At 48.7% G+C, this 19,104-nt stretch overlaps 1 protein-coding gene across 2 annotated transcripts in view; it reads right to left on the reverse strand.

Moving 5' to 3' along the window:
- The window catches only part of OTUD5 (OTU deubiquitinase 5), a 139,276-nt gene extending 130,570 nt beyond the window's left edge, over positions 1 to 8,706 (reverse strand). Inside the window, exon 1 of one of the 2 annotated variants that reach the window (XM_082262826.1) lies at positions 8,154 to 8,706. In XM_082262826.1, the coding sequence (XP_082118952.1) occupies positions 8,154 to 8,588 (435 nt within the window). In that variant the 5' untranslated portion in view covers positions 8,589 to 8,706. The remainder of the gene's footprint in view (positions 1 to 8,153) is intronic. The other variant, XM_082262825.1, reaches the window with a different exon arrangement.
- Between the last annotated feature and the right edge of the window lie 10,398 nt (positions 8,707 to 19,104).

Below are 19,104 nucleotides of genomic sequence, written 5' to 3' on the forward strand. Positions count from 1 at the left end.
ACCCTCAGTTATATCCCATGGCAGCCCATTTCTCCCCCCCTCGGCTATACCCCATGGCACCTCATCTTCCCATACTACACCCTCAGTTATACCCCATGGAACCTCATCTACCCCTAAACTACACCCTCAGTTATATCCCATGGCACCTCATCTACCCCCATACTACACCCTCAGTTATATCCCATGGCAGCCCATTTCTCCCCCCCTCGGCTATACACCATGGCACCTCATCCTTCCCCATACTACAGCCCTCCCTGCCCCAGTTATACACCATGGCACCTCATCCTCTCCATACTACACCTTTAATTATACCCCACGGTACCTCCCACCCCCCCCCCCCATATTACACCCTTAGTTATACCCTATGGTACCTCATCCCCCCCTCCCCTATTCTACACCCTCAGTTACACCCCCATGAAACCTCATCCTCCCGCATACTACACCCCTTCCCCCAGTTATACCCCATGGCACCTCATCCTTCCCATACTAAACCCTATGGCACCCCATTCCTAAACCCTCGGTTATACCCCATGGCACCTCATCTTCCCCATACTACACCCTCAGTTATACCCCATGGCACCCCATTTCTCCCCCCTTGATTATACCCCATGGCACCTCATCCTCCCCCATACTAAACCCTTAGTTATAACCCCATGGCACCTCATCTTCCCCATACTACACCCTCAGTTATACCCCATGGAACATCATCCCTCCCCATACTACACCCCTCCCCCCCAGTTATACACCATGGCACCTCATCCTCCCCATACTACACCCTCAATTATACCCCATTGGTACCTGCCACCATCTCCCCCCCCCCAAACTACACCCTCAATTATGCCATATTATACCAACCCCCCCCCCCCCCATACTACACCCTTAGTTATACCCCATGGGTACCTCACCCCCTTCCCCTATACTACACCCACAGTTACACCCCATGGCACTTTATCTTCCCTAAACTACACCCTCAATTATACTCTACGGCACCTCATCCTTCCCTATACTACACCCCATGGAACTTCATCCTCCCCCATACTACACCCAGGGCCGTCTTTAATATTGATTGGGCCCTGGGCAAAAATTTTCTTGGCCCCCCCACCTCCGTTTTTGGGACATACAAAAAAAAATAGCAGGTAGACTCAAAATCAGTTTACTGCAGCAGATCATGCAGTGATTACAGTTGGTTGCCAGAGGTTACAGTCTATCCTTACTGCTCACAGACTGGTTGCTAGAGGTTACAATACATAATTTCTGCTTGCCAATTGGTTGCTAAAGGTTTCTGCACATTATTGCTGCTCACTGATTGGTTGCTAGAGATTACAGCGGATCACTACTGTCCACTGATTATTGATTGCTACAGCTAATTGCACAATATTACCACTGACTGAGCAGTGGAGCAATCCCAAATAATTGCGCAAGTAAAGCGGCACATTAATACACATACTACAGGTGAGGGTAAGAGATTGTAAACGTACTACAGGAGAGCCTCAGAGACTGCAGACATACTACAGGAGAGCCTCAGAGACTGCAGACATACTACAGGAGAGCCTCAGAGACTGCAGACATACTACAGGAGAGCCTCAGAGACTGCAGACATACTACAGGAGAGCCTCAGAGACTGCAGACATACTACAGGAGAGCCTCAGAGACTGCAGACATACTACAGGAGAGCCTCAGAGACTGCAGACATACTACAGAAGATGGTCAGAGACTGCAGACATGGTACAGGAGGGGGGACGTCAGAGGCCGCGGACATGGTACAGGAGGGGGGACGTCAGAGGCCGCGGACATGGTACAGGAGGGGGGTCAGAGGCTGCAGACACGGTACAGGAGGGGGGGGTCAGAGGCTGCGGACATGGTACAGGAGGGGGGTCAGAGGCTGCGGACATGGTACAGGAGGGGGGTCAGAGGCTGCGGACACGGTACAGGAGGGGGGTCAGAGGCTGCGGACACGGTACAGGAGGGGGGTCAGAGGCTGCGGACACGGTACAGGAGGGGGGTCAGAGGCTGCGGACACGGTACAGGAGGGGGGTCAGAGGCTGCGGACACGGTACAGGAGGGGGGTCAGAGGCTGCGGACATGGTACAGGAGATGGTCAGAAAACTTTCAACAATGCACACCTTTACAGTTGAATAACACAGCTCAGGGTTTTAGAAAAGCAAGCATTCTATTAGTGTATGGACATATACCTGGCCAGCTGGGCTCATTATACAATGTCAGGATCACTGGATGGGGCTCCCACTCTGATCTTGCTTGCCAACTCCTGAGTATGTAGGCTGCAGGGGGCGGGGTCAGAGCATCAGTGGAGCTCCTGGCCCTGCCCCCTCTAAACTGGCTGGAGAATAGAGGTCTGGGGGCAGGGCTCCCACTCTGATCACTGCTCTCCCTACAGCCGCTCTGATCCGAACATACATTATGCATGGGGCGGGGGTCAGAGCATCAGGGAGCTCCCAGTCCAGCCCCCTCTCTGCTGGCTTGCTCGGGAATGCAGCCTCCGTGCGCTCTGCATCATCGGGGCCCCAATGTGCGGATTCAATCGGCAGCTGCTTTGGGCCCCTCAATAAAGATTGGGCCCTGGGCAGTTGCCCCAGTTTTCCCTGCGGTAAAGACGGCCCTGACTACACCCCTCCCCCCTCAATTCTCCCCATAAAACATCCACGATTATAACCTCATGGAACCCCTACTCTCTTTCATAATATACCCTCAGTTATACCTCATGGCACCTCAATCCTCCCCCATAATACACCCTCAGTTATACTTCTTAGTACCTACACTCCCCTTCATAATATAAATTCAGTTATACCTCATGGCACCTCAACCCTCCCACCCCCACAGAACACTCTTAGTTATACGCCATGACACCTCTACCCCTTATGATATTCTAATTATTGCCTTAGAATAAAGATCACAATTCTCGGCGTAACATCTTCTTTTACATTAGACAAAAAAAAATAAAAATAATCGGGCCAACTTTACTGTTTTGTTGTCTTTAAGATCCATTAAAAAGTATATTTTTTTCAAAAAACCTGCGTTTGAAAGACTTCTGCGCAAATACAGCTAGACGTAAAAGATTGCAATAATCGCCATTTTATTCTCTAGGGTTTCTGCTATATATATATATATATATATATATATATATATATAATGTTTGGGGATCAAAGTAATTTTCTAGCAAAAAATACTGATTTGAACTTATGAACAACAAATGTCAGAAAAGGGCTTAGTCTTTAAGAGGTTAAACTGCCCTCACTTACAAATGGAAGTTCATTCCTTTGATCTAAAAGAAGGAAATGATACATTGTAAAGCATTCTATTTATAGTATCTAGCAGCCTTAACAATGTTGATAAACATTTGCAGGAGGCTCTTTTTTTTTTCTGACAGCTGTGAGTGAACAGAGAACTGTTCTGTGAGAATTGAGGACATGACATTGTAAGATTGTGAGGGGGAGGGGGATTAAGTTTGCGATTTTTTTAACAAATAATCGTGACGCTCTACAATCTGCCTGTTTTTTTCTGCTCAATCACTGCTGGCAGCTAGAGCCACCAGCAGTGATCATTATATTCTGATGGCTGGGAAATCTCTTACTATCAGAATACAACAGTTCTGCAGGAGGGATTCCCCCTTTCACTGACTATTTATGGAGGAATGGAGCAATTGTCTTTCCTTCACCTTGTAGTTAAAGGATAAGGAAGTTGGTAATGCATGGCCTGCTTTAGTTATAATCCACAATACAATACTGCTCTCATAGGACACCTCTCCTGTCCCCCATCCCCCATAAACCACCCACACAGTGATACCACATGACACCTCTCTCCTCCCAGTTATACACCCTCAGTTATGGCAACACCATAGGACATGACTTCTACCCGCCACAGTAATACCCCCATACATAGTAGATGTGACATCTCTCCCCTCTCCTTATGCCACAACAGTTATACCCATACACAGTGGATGTAACATCTCCCCTCCCCCACATGACCCCCCTCAGTTATATCCCAGACACATACCATAAAAGTGACACCTCTCTCCCCCCATTATGACCCTTCAATTACATCCTATACACAGTTGATGCGCCAGGCCATGACACTTCTCACCCTCTTCCCTAGGAGCACCTAAGTTATATACAATACACAGTAGATGTGACAGACCATGACACCTGTCCCCTCCCCCTACGTTCTCCCTAGTTATAGGATGGGACACCTCTCCCCTCCCCCTAGTTTTAGATGGGACACCTCGCCCCTCCCCCAGTTATAGATGTGACACCTCTCTCCTTCCCCCATGATTCCCCCCCCCCCCCCCCCCCAGTTATAGAAGTGACACCTCTCCCCCCCCAGTTATAGATGTGACGCCTCTCCCCCCCCCTAGTTATAGATGCGACACCTCTCTCTCCTTCCCCCATGATCCCCCCCCCCCCCAGTTATAGAAGTGACACCTCTCCCCCCCCTAGTTATAGATGTGACGCCTCTCCCCCCCCCCTAGTTATAGATGTGACACCTCTCTCCTTCCCCCATGATCCCCCCCCAGTTATAGAAGTGACACCTCTCCCCCCCCCCCCCCAGTTATAGATGAGACACTTCTCCCCCCCAGTTATAGATGTGACACCTCTCACCCCCCCTCCCCAGTTATAGATGTGACACCTCTCACCCCCCCCCCCCCCCAGTTATAGATGTGACACCTCTCACCCCCCCCCCCCAGTTATAGATGTGACACCTCTCTCCTCCTCCTCCCCCCCCCCCCAGTTATAGATGTGACACCTCTCTACTCCCCCCCCCAGTTATAGATGTGACACCTCTCTTCTCCTCCTCCCTCCCCCCGTTATAGATGTGACATCTCTCCTCCCCCCCCCCATGATCTCCCCCCAGTTATAGATGTGACACCTCTCTCCTCCCCCCCCATGATCTCCCCCAGTTATAGATGTGACACCTCTCTCCTTCCCCCATGATCCCCCTCCCCCAGTTATAGATGTGACACCTCTCTCCTCCCCCCATAACCCCCCCCCCCCAGTTATAGATGTGACACCTCTCTCCTCCCCCCCCAGTTATAGATGTGACACCTCTCTTCTCCTCCCCCCCCGTTATAGATGTGACACCTCTCTCCTCCCTCCCCCCGTTATAGATGTGACACATCTCTCCCCCCCCCCCATGATCCCCCCCCCCCCAGTTATAGATGTGACACCTCTCTCCTCCCCCCCATGATCTCCCCCAGTTATAGATGTGACACCTCTCTCCTTCCCCCATGATTCCCCCCCCCCCCCCAGTTATAGAAGTGACACCTCTCCCCCCCCCCCAGTTATAGATGAGACGCCTCTCCCCTCCCCCAGTTATAGATGTGACACCTCTCTCCTTCCCCCATGATCCCCCCCCCCAGTTATAGAAGTGACCTCTCCCCCCCCCCTAGTTATAAATGTGACGCCTCTCCCCCCCCCCCCAGTTATAGATGTGACACCTCTCTCCTCCCCCCCATGATCTCCCCCAGTTATAGATGTGACACCTCTCTCCTCCCCCCAATGATCCCCCCCCCAGTTATAGATGTGACACCTCTCCTCCCCCCAGTTATAGATGTGACACCTCTCCCCTCCCACCATGATCCCCCCCCCAGTTATAGATGTGACACCTCTCTCCTCCCCCCTAGTTATAGATGTGACACCTCCCCCCCCCCCCCCCCCAGTTATAGATGCGACACCTCTCTCCTCCCCCCCATGATCCCCCCAGTTATAGATGGGACACCTCTCCTCTCCCCTCCCCCCAGTTATAGATGTGACACCTCTCCCCTCCCCCCATGACCCCCCCCAGTTATAGATGTGACACCTCTCCCCTCCCCCCCATGACCCCCCCCCCCAGTTATAGATGTGACACCTCTCCCCTCCCCCCAGTTATAGATGCGACACCTCTCCCCTCCCCCCATGACCCCCCCCCCCCCAGTTATAGATGTGACACCTCTCCCCTCCCCCCAGTTATAGATGCGACACCTCTCCCCTCCCCCCATGACCCCCCCAGTTATAAATGTGACACCTCTCCCCTCCCCCATGACCCCCCCTCCCCAGTTATAGATGTGACACCTCTCCCCTCCCCCCATGATCCCCCCCCCCAGTTATAGATGTGACACCTCTCCCCTTCCCCTGTTTTCCCTACCTATAGATGTGACACCTCTCCTCTCCCCCATTATAGATGTGACACCTGCCCCTCCCCCCATGATCTCCCCTCCCCCCAGTTATAGAAGTGACAACTTCCCCCTCCCCCTATGTTTTCCTACCTATAGATGTGACGCCTCTCCCCTCCCCCAGTTATAGATGTGACACCTCTCTCCTTCCCCCATGATCCCCCCCCCCCCCCCAGTTATAGATGTGACACCTCTTCCCTCCCCCCATGACCCCCCCCCCAGTTATAGATGTGACACCTCTCCCCTCCCCCCATGACCCCCCCCCCCAGTTATAGATGTGACACCTCTCCCCTCCCCCCATGACCCCCCCCCCCAGTTATAGATGTGACACCTCTCCCCTCCCCCCAGTTATAGATGCGACACCTCTCCCCTCCCCCCATGACCCCCCCAGTTATAGATGTGACACCTCTCCTCTCCCCCCCCCCATGATCCCCCCCAGTTATAGATGTGACACCTCTCCCCTCCCCCCAGTTATAGATGTGACACCTCTCCCCTCCCCCCACGACCCCCCCCAGTTATAGATGTGACACCTCTCCCCTCCCCCCAGTTATAGATGTGACACCTCTCCCCTCCCCCCACGACCCCCCCCCCCCAGTTATAGATGTGACACCTCTCCCCTCCCCCCACGACCCCCCCCCCAGTTATAGATGTGACACCTCTCCCCTCCCCCCAGTTATAGATGTGACACCTCTCCCCTCCCCCCATGACCCCCCCCCCAGTTATAGATGTGACACCTCTCCCCTCCCCCCATGACCCCCCCCCAGTTATAGATGTGACACCTCTCCCCTCCCCCCCATGATCCCCCCAGTTATAGATGTGACACCTCTCCCCTCCCCCCACGACCCCCCCCCCCAGTTATAGATGTGACACCTCTCCCCTCCCCCCACGACCCCCCCCCCCCAGTTATAGATGTGACACCTCTCCCCTCCCCCCACGACCCCCCCCCCAGTTATAGAGATGTGACACCTCTCCCCTCCCCCCCCAGTTATAGATGTGCCCCCCCCCCCAGTTATAGATATGACACCTCTCCCCCCCCCCCATGATCCCACCCAGTTATAGATGTGACCCACCCCCCAGTTATAGATGCGACACCTCTCTCCTCCCCCCCAGTTATATATGTGACACCTCTCTCCCCCCCCCCCCCATGATCCCCCCCAGTTATAAATGTGACACCCCCCCCATAATCCCCCCAGTTATAGACGTGACACCTCTCCCCTTCCCCTATGTTTTCCTACCTATAGATGTGACACCCCTCCTCTCCCCCATTATAGATGTGACACCTCTCTCCTACCCCCATGATCCCCCCCAGTTATAGATGTGACACCTCTCTCCTCCCCCCTGGTTATAGATGTGACACCTCTCCCCTCCCCCCCCCCTAGTTATAGATGGGACACCTCTCCCCCCCCCCCCATGATCCCCCCCAGTTATAGAAGTGACACCTCTCCCCTCCCCCCAGTTATAGAAGTGACACCTCTCCCCTCCCCCCAGTTATAGAAGTGACACCTCTCCCCTCCCCCCAGTTATAGAAGTGACACCTCTCCCCTCCCCCTATGTTTTCCCTACCTATAGATGTGACACCCCTCCCCCGTTATAGATGTGACACCTCTCCCCCTCCCCCATGATCCCCCCTAGTTATGACACCTCTTCCCTCCCCCCCGTTATAGATGTGACATCTCTCCCCTCCCCCCCAGTTATAGATGTGACACCTCTCCCCTCCCCCCCAGTTATAGATGTGACACCTCTCCCCTCCCCCATGATCCCCCCTAGTTATGACACCTCTCCCCTCCCCCCAGTTATAGAAGTGACACCTCTCCCCTCCCCCTATGTTTTCCATACCTATAGATGTGACACCTCTCCCCTCCCCCCCAGTTATAGAAGTGACACCTCTCCCCTCAGTTATAGATGTGACACCTCTCCCTAGGCACGCCCCCACCCAGTAGACACGCCCCTCGGGTTGATGGCCTGTCACCCCCGGTGTCCTCGGTCTCACCTGCTCGGCAGTGTCGGGATCTATGGTCTCTGTCCGGGCCGCCGTCTCATATTCATCCTCGCTGTTATTTCCGGCCCCGTCCTCCCGGTCAGGAGTGTTTCCGGCCCCGGGGATCCCCAGTCCTCCTCCTCCGCTCCCAACCGAGCCGCCTCCCGCCTGCCTCCGCCTCTTGCTGTGTCCGGGGCCCGAGCAGCACCCCCCGGGGCCCATCCCCGATCCGTTACAACAACCGCAGCCGCCATCCTGGCCCGAGCCGGCTCCTCCTCCTGGGCCTCCGGTACCGGGGGGCGGCGAAGCTTGAGCCCAGCGCGGGGGCGGCGAGGAGCGGGGCCGTGCCCCTGAGCGGGAGTGAGAGTCCCCTCCGCCGGCGCCGCTCCGGTCCCCGTCCTCCTTATCAGAGGGGGGAGGAGGCTTCTTCTTCGGGAGGATAGTCATCGGTCACCTTCACCGGACACCACCGAGCCTGCGTCACACCACCACCGGACCGGGGCAGCGCCGTCACTACGCAGGACGTCCTCCTCCTACCTAACGTGATGGGGTGTCATCCTGCGCACGGATTGGTGGGAGGACCGGCGAGGCGGGGACACATGGGGCGCGCGCCTTGTTTGCGTCATCGCGCCCGTGCTTGCGTTCCACACCTCGCTGAGAGCCGCGTGGTTACCGTGGAAACCTGGGGATTCTCTATGTCTCAGCCTCTGTGAGTGTGTGTGCAATACATAAGTAATAATAATAATAATAAGGCACTTCACTGGGGGAATATAGGAAAATCACATAATAAAAACATTATATCATTTCTGAAAGCAGAGGTCCTGGATAATAAAATGGTAGCTGTTGCAATTTTCTGCATCGAATGCATCCATTTATTCATAGTCTATTTTACAGGAAAAAATACACGAGTTTATGTGCATGCACACAATATAATCGAATATATACAGTGTAGATGGCTTTTTCAATTTGCTCTAAATTAGTAAACATAAAACGTCCACAAGTACATAGCTCCCAACTGTCCCTGATTTTAGGGACTGCCCCTGATTTGCCCTCTTTCCTCCTCATTTGTCCCTCATTTTGGTCTGATCTATATAGCTGTATATAAAATGCACTATTTATCTTTCAAAAACTGTTTCCTAGTGCCAAACCTTTTATCCAATTTCTCAATTGCTGCATTTGTATATTTTAAAAGCCAATATAAAGGAATAGTAGTGGTAGAAAAAAAGCCCTTTTGGGTTTAATCTTTTTTTTCTTTTTTTCTAGTAGATGTAGCCAGGTTGAAATATGGAATTATAGTATTGACTTGTGATTTAAAGCGGAGTTCCGGCCACAGAATCGTTTTTTTTTTTTTATAAATACTTCCCAACGAGCGATCCCCTGCCCTTCATACATCCGCTAATCCGGGTTTAGACAGTTTAATAATGGATTGGCAATCATAAAATCTTACTTTATAAAAAATTTGGTGAGCGCCGCCATCTTTGTCCTGGTCACCCGAAGCCACAGTATGCAAATGTCTAAATGTCTGCCCTGCTTCCTGGTTCAAGATGGAGGGGGCCGATGAATGCAGCCCCGAAATCTCGCGCATGCCCAGTACTATGCGATCGGCATAGTAAGGGTTTCCATAGGGGCGGCTGGGCTCTGCCTATCATGGCGTCATTTCCTGTTTGCAAATAACGCGATGAGAGGAGCGGCTGCCTGCCTACGTCACTGCCCATTGCCTCCTGGGAGTGATGAGTAAGAGCTCCCAGGACGCATTGCAGGACAGGAAGTGACGGCGTGGGCCGCAGCCACAGAGGGAGGAAGTTGAAGGAAAGGTGAGTATATTTTCTTCTGAAACAAGGTAAGTAAAAAAAAAAAATAGTGAATATCCAATTCTTTTTCAGGTGACAATAAGGAAGCGGATGGCAGAAAATCGAATGTAAGTATTTTGCGGCCGGAACTCCGCTTTAACACTGGATCAGTTGCTCCTTTAAGATCTGTGGAAAATAAGATGGGTCTCTCCCAGGGAGCGGTGAACTGGATTATGGGGGATGTAGTTTGAAAGAAGGCGGAGACCATGCATTGATGGATTGACTGGACCACACTCCCAGGGAGCCTGGAGAGATCCGCGGAGGATCATGGGGAGAGAGATAAATTGGGGGCGAGGTCAGATGCACGCTCTCTTGCCTCGAAGGACTCCTGGAGTGCGGGTGTGCAGAGGAGAGCAGCTGAGCGGACTCATCAGAAGAGAGGATGGAGGACGAGGCCTAGCTTGCGGAGAGAGAGCGCATCCTGAGAGAAAAGGACAGCGGAAGTTTTGGTGAGGTGACCGGTCCAGTGCGGGGGATTGAAAGGACAGAGAGCAGTGCGGAGATAGAGAGAGGCCTACACACTGAGAGTGCTGAAGTTGCCTGTGACGCAGCATCAGAGAGAGAAAGAATCCTGTGAAGGGCTGTGACGATCACTGCTGGACACTATCGCTACAGTAAAGTGCCTGGTGATCTTTGGAAAATCGCAAGTATATCTATATCTGCATACAGCATACATTTACACTAGGATCTGGATATCACCTATACCCCTTTTGTGGATTACAAATATCACTTAACTAAGTGATTAGGGCTCCAACTGCCAGTGAAGAACCGCAAGGCCTTGCTAGGGTAGTGACTCCATTTATTAATCCTGAAAGGGGGCCCCTAGATTGCAGAGTGTTTATGCCAGTAGTTTAGACTGAATCTTTTTGATCTAGATGACATAACAGTTATTGCTGAATGTATTAAGTTTAAGTTGCTTAATAGTGAATAATACATTATTGCATCGTAGTCACTCTCACTTACTACCTATATATAATACAATATATATTGTTAATTATCTGATTTAAGTTGGAGTTTGTGTCTCAGGAGGTCCCACATCCATTATTGGGACTTGGGAGATCAAACTCTCTCTGATTTCTGATTGCGTATTTGTTGTGTTGATTCTGTATCCGTTGCCTTCAAATTAATCCAGTAAACAGTTGCACTGGTATATAAGTGTCAAGATATTACTATTCTAATGTGTCTGAAACTGTAGTGCCCAGTGGGTCAGAGATACCTCAGGGTCTAGGGAGTGCAGAGGAGGTGCTATTACCAAGCAGCCCCCATGGGGGTCGTGCTACATATAATTCTCCTTTAAGGGGGCATGGCAGGGGGGTGACCCATGCCTACATACATTTGATAATAGGTGTCCCTCGTTCCCATCTCAAAACATTGGGAGGTATGCACAAGTGTATAATAATGATCCTGATGAGTTTCTATACCATCCACCACCTTGAAGAGTGATCCTGCGTGTCAGCACCACCACCAAATAGTATTTGAATGTGATAAAATAACAAACCTGCTAGTCCAAGGACCTAGTCATGGTCGTATTTATATAAATATAAATATAAATACGACCATGACTAGGTTCTAGGACTAGCAGGTCTGTTATTTTATCACATTCAAATACTCATACTCAGGGATGTGGATTTGGTACAGAGAACAGAGTTGATTATATATTTTCATTATTACCACCACCAAATAGCTAAAAGACTCCCTTGCCAAATTACATGAACCTCTCATTACAAAAGGTCACAAGCGTTTGTAGCTCCGTACCCACCCAGGGCCTTTAAAACTTCAGGGGGTCTTCCAACTTGACTCACCACTCTCAGCATGGTGTCATAGAAGTTCCCCAAAATATAAAAGGCTCCACATAGGGTAAAATCGTAAAGTTTTTTTGCACAAATAAGAATAAAGTTGCACTTACATTTTAGATGCAAAAAAAGCACCTAAAATTGCATGCGTCAGCCTAACGCCTAAAGCTCATTACTGCGAGTCTAACGCCCATATTAACGCTATAGGTGCAGTTGTTAAGCGTTAGAAATTTAGTCAAGTGTGAACATGCCCTAAAATGTGTCAATATTCACCAATCCATAAACCATTTATATAGTGGTACTATAAAACCCCCCTTCCTAATCACTTCAGCACCGAAAAGTTTTTACCCCCTTAATGACCAGGCCACTTTTTGTGACACGGCCTTGAGTTACCTTAACTGACAATTGCGTCAATTGTCGTGTAAAGCTGTACGCAAAAAAAAAAGTTGATGTCCTTTTTTCCCCACAAATAGAGCTTTCTTTTGGAGGTATCTGCAGTTTTTATTTTTTGTGCTATAAACAAAAAAAGAGCTACAATTTTGAAAAAAAATATATATATTTTCCTGCTATAATACACATCCAATAAAAAATGTAAAAAATCGAATTTCTTTATCAGCTTAGGCCAATGTATATTCTGCTACATAATTTTGGTAAAAAAAAATCCCAATAAGTTTACATTGATTGGTTTGCGCAAAGGGTTATTTTTATTTTTTTACTAGTAATGGCGGTAAGCAGCGTTTTTTTGCGGGACTGCAACACTGCGGCGAGCAAATCAGACACCTAACTGACACTTTTGACACCTGGAGCCCTGTGTTCATTGCTGACAGAACAGCGGTCTGCCGTGTTTACAACGGCAGACCACCGTCCTGTCTCCACGGGGAGCGATTGCGGGTGCCGGCGGCAATCGAGGCCGCCGGACCCACAGATCAGCTTCCCCTGTGGCAAATGGGTGCGTGCTCGTGCTACCAGCGGCGTGCAAGCGCCCCCCACTCGCGGTCCTACAAAGCGACTTACAGGTACGTCGTTTCGGGGGAATGAGCCGACCTGCAGCAGTATATGTACGGCGGCTGGTCAGCAAGTGGTTTAATTGTTAAATTGAAACAAAATGAGGTTGAAGGATTGTAAGAGGTGCATGAAAGTCAGCCAGCCCCCAGTCTGATGTACTCACCCTCCAGTCTGTCACCAACCAAATAAACCTGTCTCTTGGTACAAAGAACAGGGGTTTAGTTGACACACATTTGCAAACGCATGTGAAAGCTGCAGAGCCACTTCACGGCACCCTGTTATATCTGCAGTCCTAACACTCTTAATTTAGTGTCCTCACACTGGAGGCACATGGCCGCTAATGGGTGGATGGGGGAACAGGTGAGAGGGAGACAGCCCAACCTCCCCCAACCCACCCTCATCCACAAATGGCTGTTGTCTCAAAGACTCAAATAATTAGGTTATAACCATGGTGCAAACTGGAAGAGACCAGCTGAAAAGCATTACACCTCCATCCCCTTAGTGGATTCAGCATATAGATAGGAAGGGATTTTATGTATGGGGCATGGCCTGTGAAGCACACTGCCTTTGAAATCCCTAATTTCCTATTTAGGACTTTATGTGAGACAAGCAGGTCATGCTATTGGTCTCCATCCCTATATACGGAAAACACTAAGGTCAAATCAAAACTGCATCCACCAAAAACGCACGAAAATCGCACGGTGGGACTTTATATGAGGCACCAAGCTGTAAGCAAGGCGTCTCCATCCCTGGTTGCTTAAACATATTGGACTAGGTGGGACTTTAACCACTTTACCACCAGCCACTGTGCTGCTACTGCAGCACAGTGGCTCGTTATCGTCCAGCGACATAGACCTACGTCGCTGGACTCCTCCCCCTGTAGGTGGTGCTTGCGCGCCATCGGAGGCGCGCTCCCACTGTTTTCATTCACAGCGGGAGTCGGGCCAGGGGAGGAGCGGCGGCGGTTGCCGCCGCTCTTCCCCGATCGTCGGGGAATCTAGTTTGGAGATCCGCCCGCCTGTGTAAACAGAGCGGGCGGATCTCCTAAGTGACAGGGAGTGACAAATCGGAGTGTTCAGCATAGCTGAACATCCGATCTGTCCCTGGCTCACACAGTCACCTCCCCCCCCACACGTTAGTAAGCACCAGGCATACATTAACACCCCCCCCCCTCTCCAATAAAATTAACCCCTTCCCTGCCAGTGTCATTTTTACAGTAACAGTGCATATGTATAGCACTGATTACTGCAGTAATGTCACTGGTACCCCCAAAAGTGTCAAAAATGTCAGTCAAGGGTCCAATCTGTCCGCCGCAATGTCGCAGGCAAAAAAAATCGCAGATCACCGCCATTACGCGTTAAAAAAAAAACACCAAAAATGACAGAAATCTTTCCCTTTGTTAGTAAACGCAATAACTTTTGCGCAAACCAATCAAAATACGCTTATTGCGATTTTTTTTTACCAAACATAGGTAGCAGAAAACAAATTGGCCAAAAATTTAAAAAAAAATAGATTTTTAAATTTTTTTGGGGGGGAATTTCATATAAAAAAATGTTAAAAATATTGTTATTTTTTCAAAATAAACGCTCTTTTTTTGTTTATAGCGCAAAAAGTAAAAATCGCACAGGTGATCAAATGCCACCAAAAGAAAGCTCTGTTTGTAAAAAAAAAGGACGTAAATTTCGTTTGGGTACGGCGTCACACAACCGCGCAATTGTCAGTTAAAGTCGCACAGCGCCGAATCGCAAAAAGTGGCCTGGACGGAAGACAGCAAAATCCTCCGGTGGTCAAGTGGTTAAAAGTAATAAGCGGGTCTCTCTGCACTTCTCTAAGGATCTCAAAATAGGACAGTGTTTCTCAACCTCTTTTCACTCAAGGCACCCTTTAAAATTATGGGCAGTTTCAAGGCACCCCATTCTAAAATGTAAAAAACTATTCTAATAGTAGGAAACCCAACATTAGAGGTGATTTATTCTTCCAAAGCAAATACACTTTTGAACACTAGTGCTAAATAGTATTCCAGTTTCTCCTCTCCCTCAGTTTCTCTCCATCCCTCATGTTAATGTGACCTCAGTGTTGACGGAGAGGGGTAGGGGAGGTTCAAACAAGGACACTTTGCAGGCGATCAACACCCTTCTTATCAACACTGATGACATCACTGGTTAGGCTGCTGGTGGCAGGAACTTTGAATATGTGCCCAATAAAATCCTGTGGCTTTCTGCAACTAAAAGGCAGGCTTGATCCACCTGCTGGCTTGTATACATTTTTGGGCAATTTTACCAAGGCACCCCTGAAGAAACATCAAGGCATGCCTGTTCATCATCACCCCCAACCGGGGTCAGGATCATACTTTTCCTTCTCCTCAGCACCAATCAGCCAGATTTGCTCTCAGTCAGGATCAGAAAACCACCTCTCTTTCTTCTCTCCACCATTTTTTGACCATAAAATTAAGAGGAAACAAGGAAGGTGATAGAGAATAGTGTGATACCATTATTTTATTTAAACACCTTAAACAGTAATTCACTTACATTGGAATATAAACAACATGCTATGTACATGAGGAAAGGCGCTCTAGTCATTGGTAGAATGCTTCCTGCGTTCCAAACACTAGAAATGATGTAGTGGAAGTGATGTAATAGGCCCTGGGGCCTTGGAATGCAGGGTTGCTTTAAATTTTGATTTTATTAGCTGAGGTCATGTCGTGTTTGTTAGCCTTTATAAAACTGTTCATTAAATTATAACTCCCTGTGAGTAATAACAAGTTTTGGAAAATCTTTAGTCTAAGCCACCTATTTTCAACCAGGGTTCCTCCAGAGGCTGTTGTTTTGAGGTGTGGCTGACCTATTTCCTATGTGCATGCATAGTTCCATTCCAGGGCCCTGTAACCCATCAACAGGACAAGTTCTCTCTGTTGTAAACTTTCTGTGATTATATCCTAGCCAGACCCAGGACCTAACTCATAATCATGTAGCCCCTCTTTTGTGTGTATAGCTGCTATGTTATTGGCCAGAGGAAACAGTAGAAGGGTGAAGCTATACGTTAAAAAATTGGAGTGCTCCAACCCATACTGTGTTCAAGATTAGACAGTTTTGCAGACATACAACACAGCACAGTGACTGAGCTTTCAAAGACAGCTCTCAGGCTCTACTAATGATCAAGAGGCAGCGGGACCAGCTCTCCATCATGTGCCCACTAAAGCCCCGTACACACGTCCCGAATGTCGGCCGAACGATCGGCCGTCTTTTGTCCGGTGCTGTCCTGTCGGCTGAAAACTGCAAAAGACTGCACATGAATTTTGTCGGCCAACAACAGCTGACTGCAGAAGTGATGTCATGTGATGGTTAACTTTCCGTGTGTTTTTTCTTTTCTGAGCATGCCCAGTCTTGCTAATCGGCTGTTTGTCGGCCGAAATCTGTACTGACTGGCGAACAATCGGCCGTTCTGGTGTTGGCCAACAAAAATTTTAATGCCTGCACAACAGATTCTGTTCGGCCAAAAAGTCGCTGTCGGTTGTCGGAAGCATCATACTAACAAGCCGACAATCGGCCGATCGTTCGGCGGCCGAATATTTACGGCCGACAATCGCTACGTGTGTACGTAATACACAGTGGTCCCATGATTGGCTAGTGATCAGGGATGCTGGCTGCACTGGTGACGCTGTACTGTGGGTAGTGAACAGAGACACTTGCTGGCTGCACTAGTGACACTGTGTATTCTACTATGAAAAAAAAAAAACTACTGATGCTCACTAGAGGAAAACTCTGTTTCCACTCACAGCAGATCAGTATGAGAAGAAGCAGAGCGCTGGCTGCAGCATGCGGTCTTTGTTCACATGTGTGACCAATCACAGCGATCACATAGTACAGGCCCAATTTCATTGACCTTGTACCCCGCTCTGTGAACTGTGGTGTCTGATGGACACAGCCAGGGCTGCCTACAAGGAGGTAGTGCTGGCCTTCCACCACCGGACCATGTCCTACCAATTCAGCAGGAGGACTCGGAGGCAAAAACTTGAAGCATTTTTGGCGTTATCCCCGTTCAGCAGAACTTCCCCGGGCCTTATATATTTTAGGAAGGGGAGGTTGTTCAGAAAGGGGACTATTTAAAGACTTTCAGGTGTGGTGGAGTAATGTGTGGTGGAGTAATCTATAGTGCCGCATTTCCCTAAAATTGAAAGTCCCGGCCACCCCAGTGGATTGATATAGAGGAGGCTGGGACTTTAATTTAATTATCAGGAACTGTGGTGCGGAAGATTACTCTGTGTGCACCCTAAAGTCATTAAATAGTCCCCTTTCTGCCTTGATCCCAGCTGAACAAATGGGGCCTGCAGAAAGAGGACTATTTAATTAATTTCAGGTGCAGGCGGAGAAATTTCTGCACCACAGTTTCCAATAAATAAAGTCCTGGCCTCTTCTATATCAATCCCACAGGACAGGCCGGGACTTTAATTCAAATGTTGGGAAATGCGGTGCTGCAGATTACAAGGCCATACCTGAAAGTTATTAAATAGTCTCTTTTTTGCCCCCCACCAAACAAATGGGGCCCACAGAAGTTTGTTTAAAATAGCTGCAGACTCGAGGTAAACCTTAGTTAAAAATGCTGTGGCCAGGAAGCAAAGCACTGCAGCTGCAGCATGGATACAGTTCTGTCTGGCAGTATTTTGAAAGTTTTGGTAAGTGGCTTGGGGAGGGGGGGGGGGGTAAAACCGCAACCTCAGCCACTCAGAAGGACTATTGCACACTTGTATCCCTTCTGAACAGCGATCCATGGTGTATTGCTTTTCAGAGGGCATTTGACGAACAGTGAGGAAGTGTTATATTGCCTCCTCACCACCTGATTTAACTTATTGAATTTTGCACCACCACGCTACTACTGCGCACCATGTATGTGGTTGCGGGGTGCCCCCATTCAGTGGAAAGGGTCTTGTTTTGCCTCTGCAGGATAATTTTTTCCACCTCCTAAAGCAAAATATCACAGCTACAGCATGAATACACTCCTATCCACTGCCTTTGCAGCCTTTGCCTGTGCGTTACCCCCTCCTAATCCTTGCCCTCTGTATGTTACCCACTCCTGATCACTTCACTCTGTACATTACATACTCCTGACAACTGCATTTTATACATTACATACTCCTGACAACAGAATTTTATACATTAAATACTCCTGACACCTGCATTTTGTATATTACATAGTCCTGACACCTGCATTTTGTACATTACATACTCCTGACACCTGCATTTTATACATTACATACTCCTGACACCTGCATTTTGTACATTACATATTCCTGACACCTACATTTTGTACATTACATATTCCTGACACCTGCATTTTGTACATTACATACTTCTGGCACCTGCATTTTGTATATTCCATACTCCTGACACCTGCATTTTGTACATTACATACTCCTGACACCTGCATTTTGTACATTACATACTCCTGACACCTGCATTTTGTATATTACATACTTCTGACACCTGCATTTTGTATATTCCATACTCCTGACACCTGCATTTTGTACATTACATACTCCTGACATCTGCATTTTGTATATTACATACTCCTGACAACAGCAGTTTATACATTACATACTCCTGACACCTGTATTTTGTACATTACATAGTCCTGACACCTGCATTTTGTACATTACATACTCCTGACACCTGCATTTTGTATATTTCATATTCCTGACACCTGCATTTTGTACATTACATACTCCCGACACCTGCATTTTGTACATTACATACTCCTGACAACAGCAGTTTATACATTACATACTCCTGACACCTGCATTTTGTACATTACATACTCCTGACACCTGCATTTTGTATATTTCATATTCCTGACACCTGCATTTTGTACATTACATACTCCCGACACCTGCATTTTGTATATTACATACTCCTGACAACAGCAGTTTATACATTACATACTCCTGACACCTGCATTTTGTACATTACATACTCCTGACACCTGCATTTTGTATATTTCATATTCCTGACACCTGCATTTTGTACATTACATACTCCCGACACCTGCATTTTGTATATTACATACTCCTGACAACAGCAGTTTATACATTACATACTCCTGACACATGAATTTTGTATATACACCTGATGCCTGCACTCTGTTTTTTTATACACTTTTGATCCCTGTGCTCTTTACAAGTTTTAAACCTCTCTTACTATTTTGCCACACCCAAATATTTCCATGATGCACACTGCCATCAGACTGGGGGTGGGGTTGGTGGTTGGGTTCGAGCCCTGGCACTGTCAAGTAGAAAGGCTCAAGTAGAAAGGCCCTGTCAGG

The sequence above is a fragment of the Pelophylax lessonae genome, assembly GCF_965119305.1.
Source record: "Pelophylax lessonae genome assembly, chromosome: 7".
In the NCBI taxonomy this organism is placed as follows: Eukaryota; Metazoa; Chordata; class Amphibia; order Anura; family Ranidae; genus Pelophylax; species Pelophylax lessonae.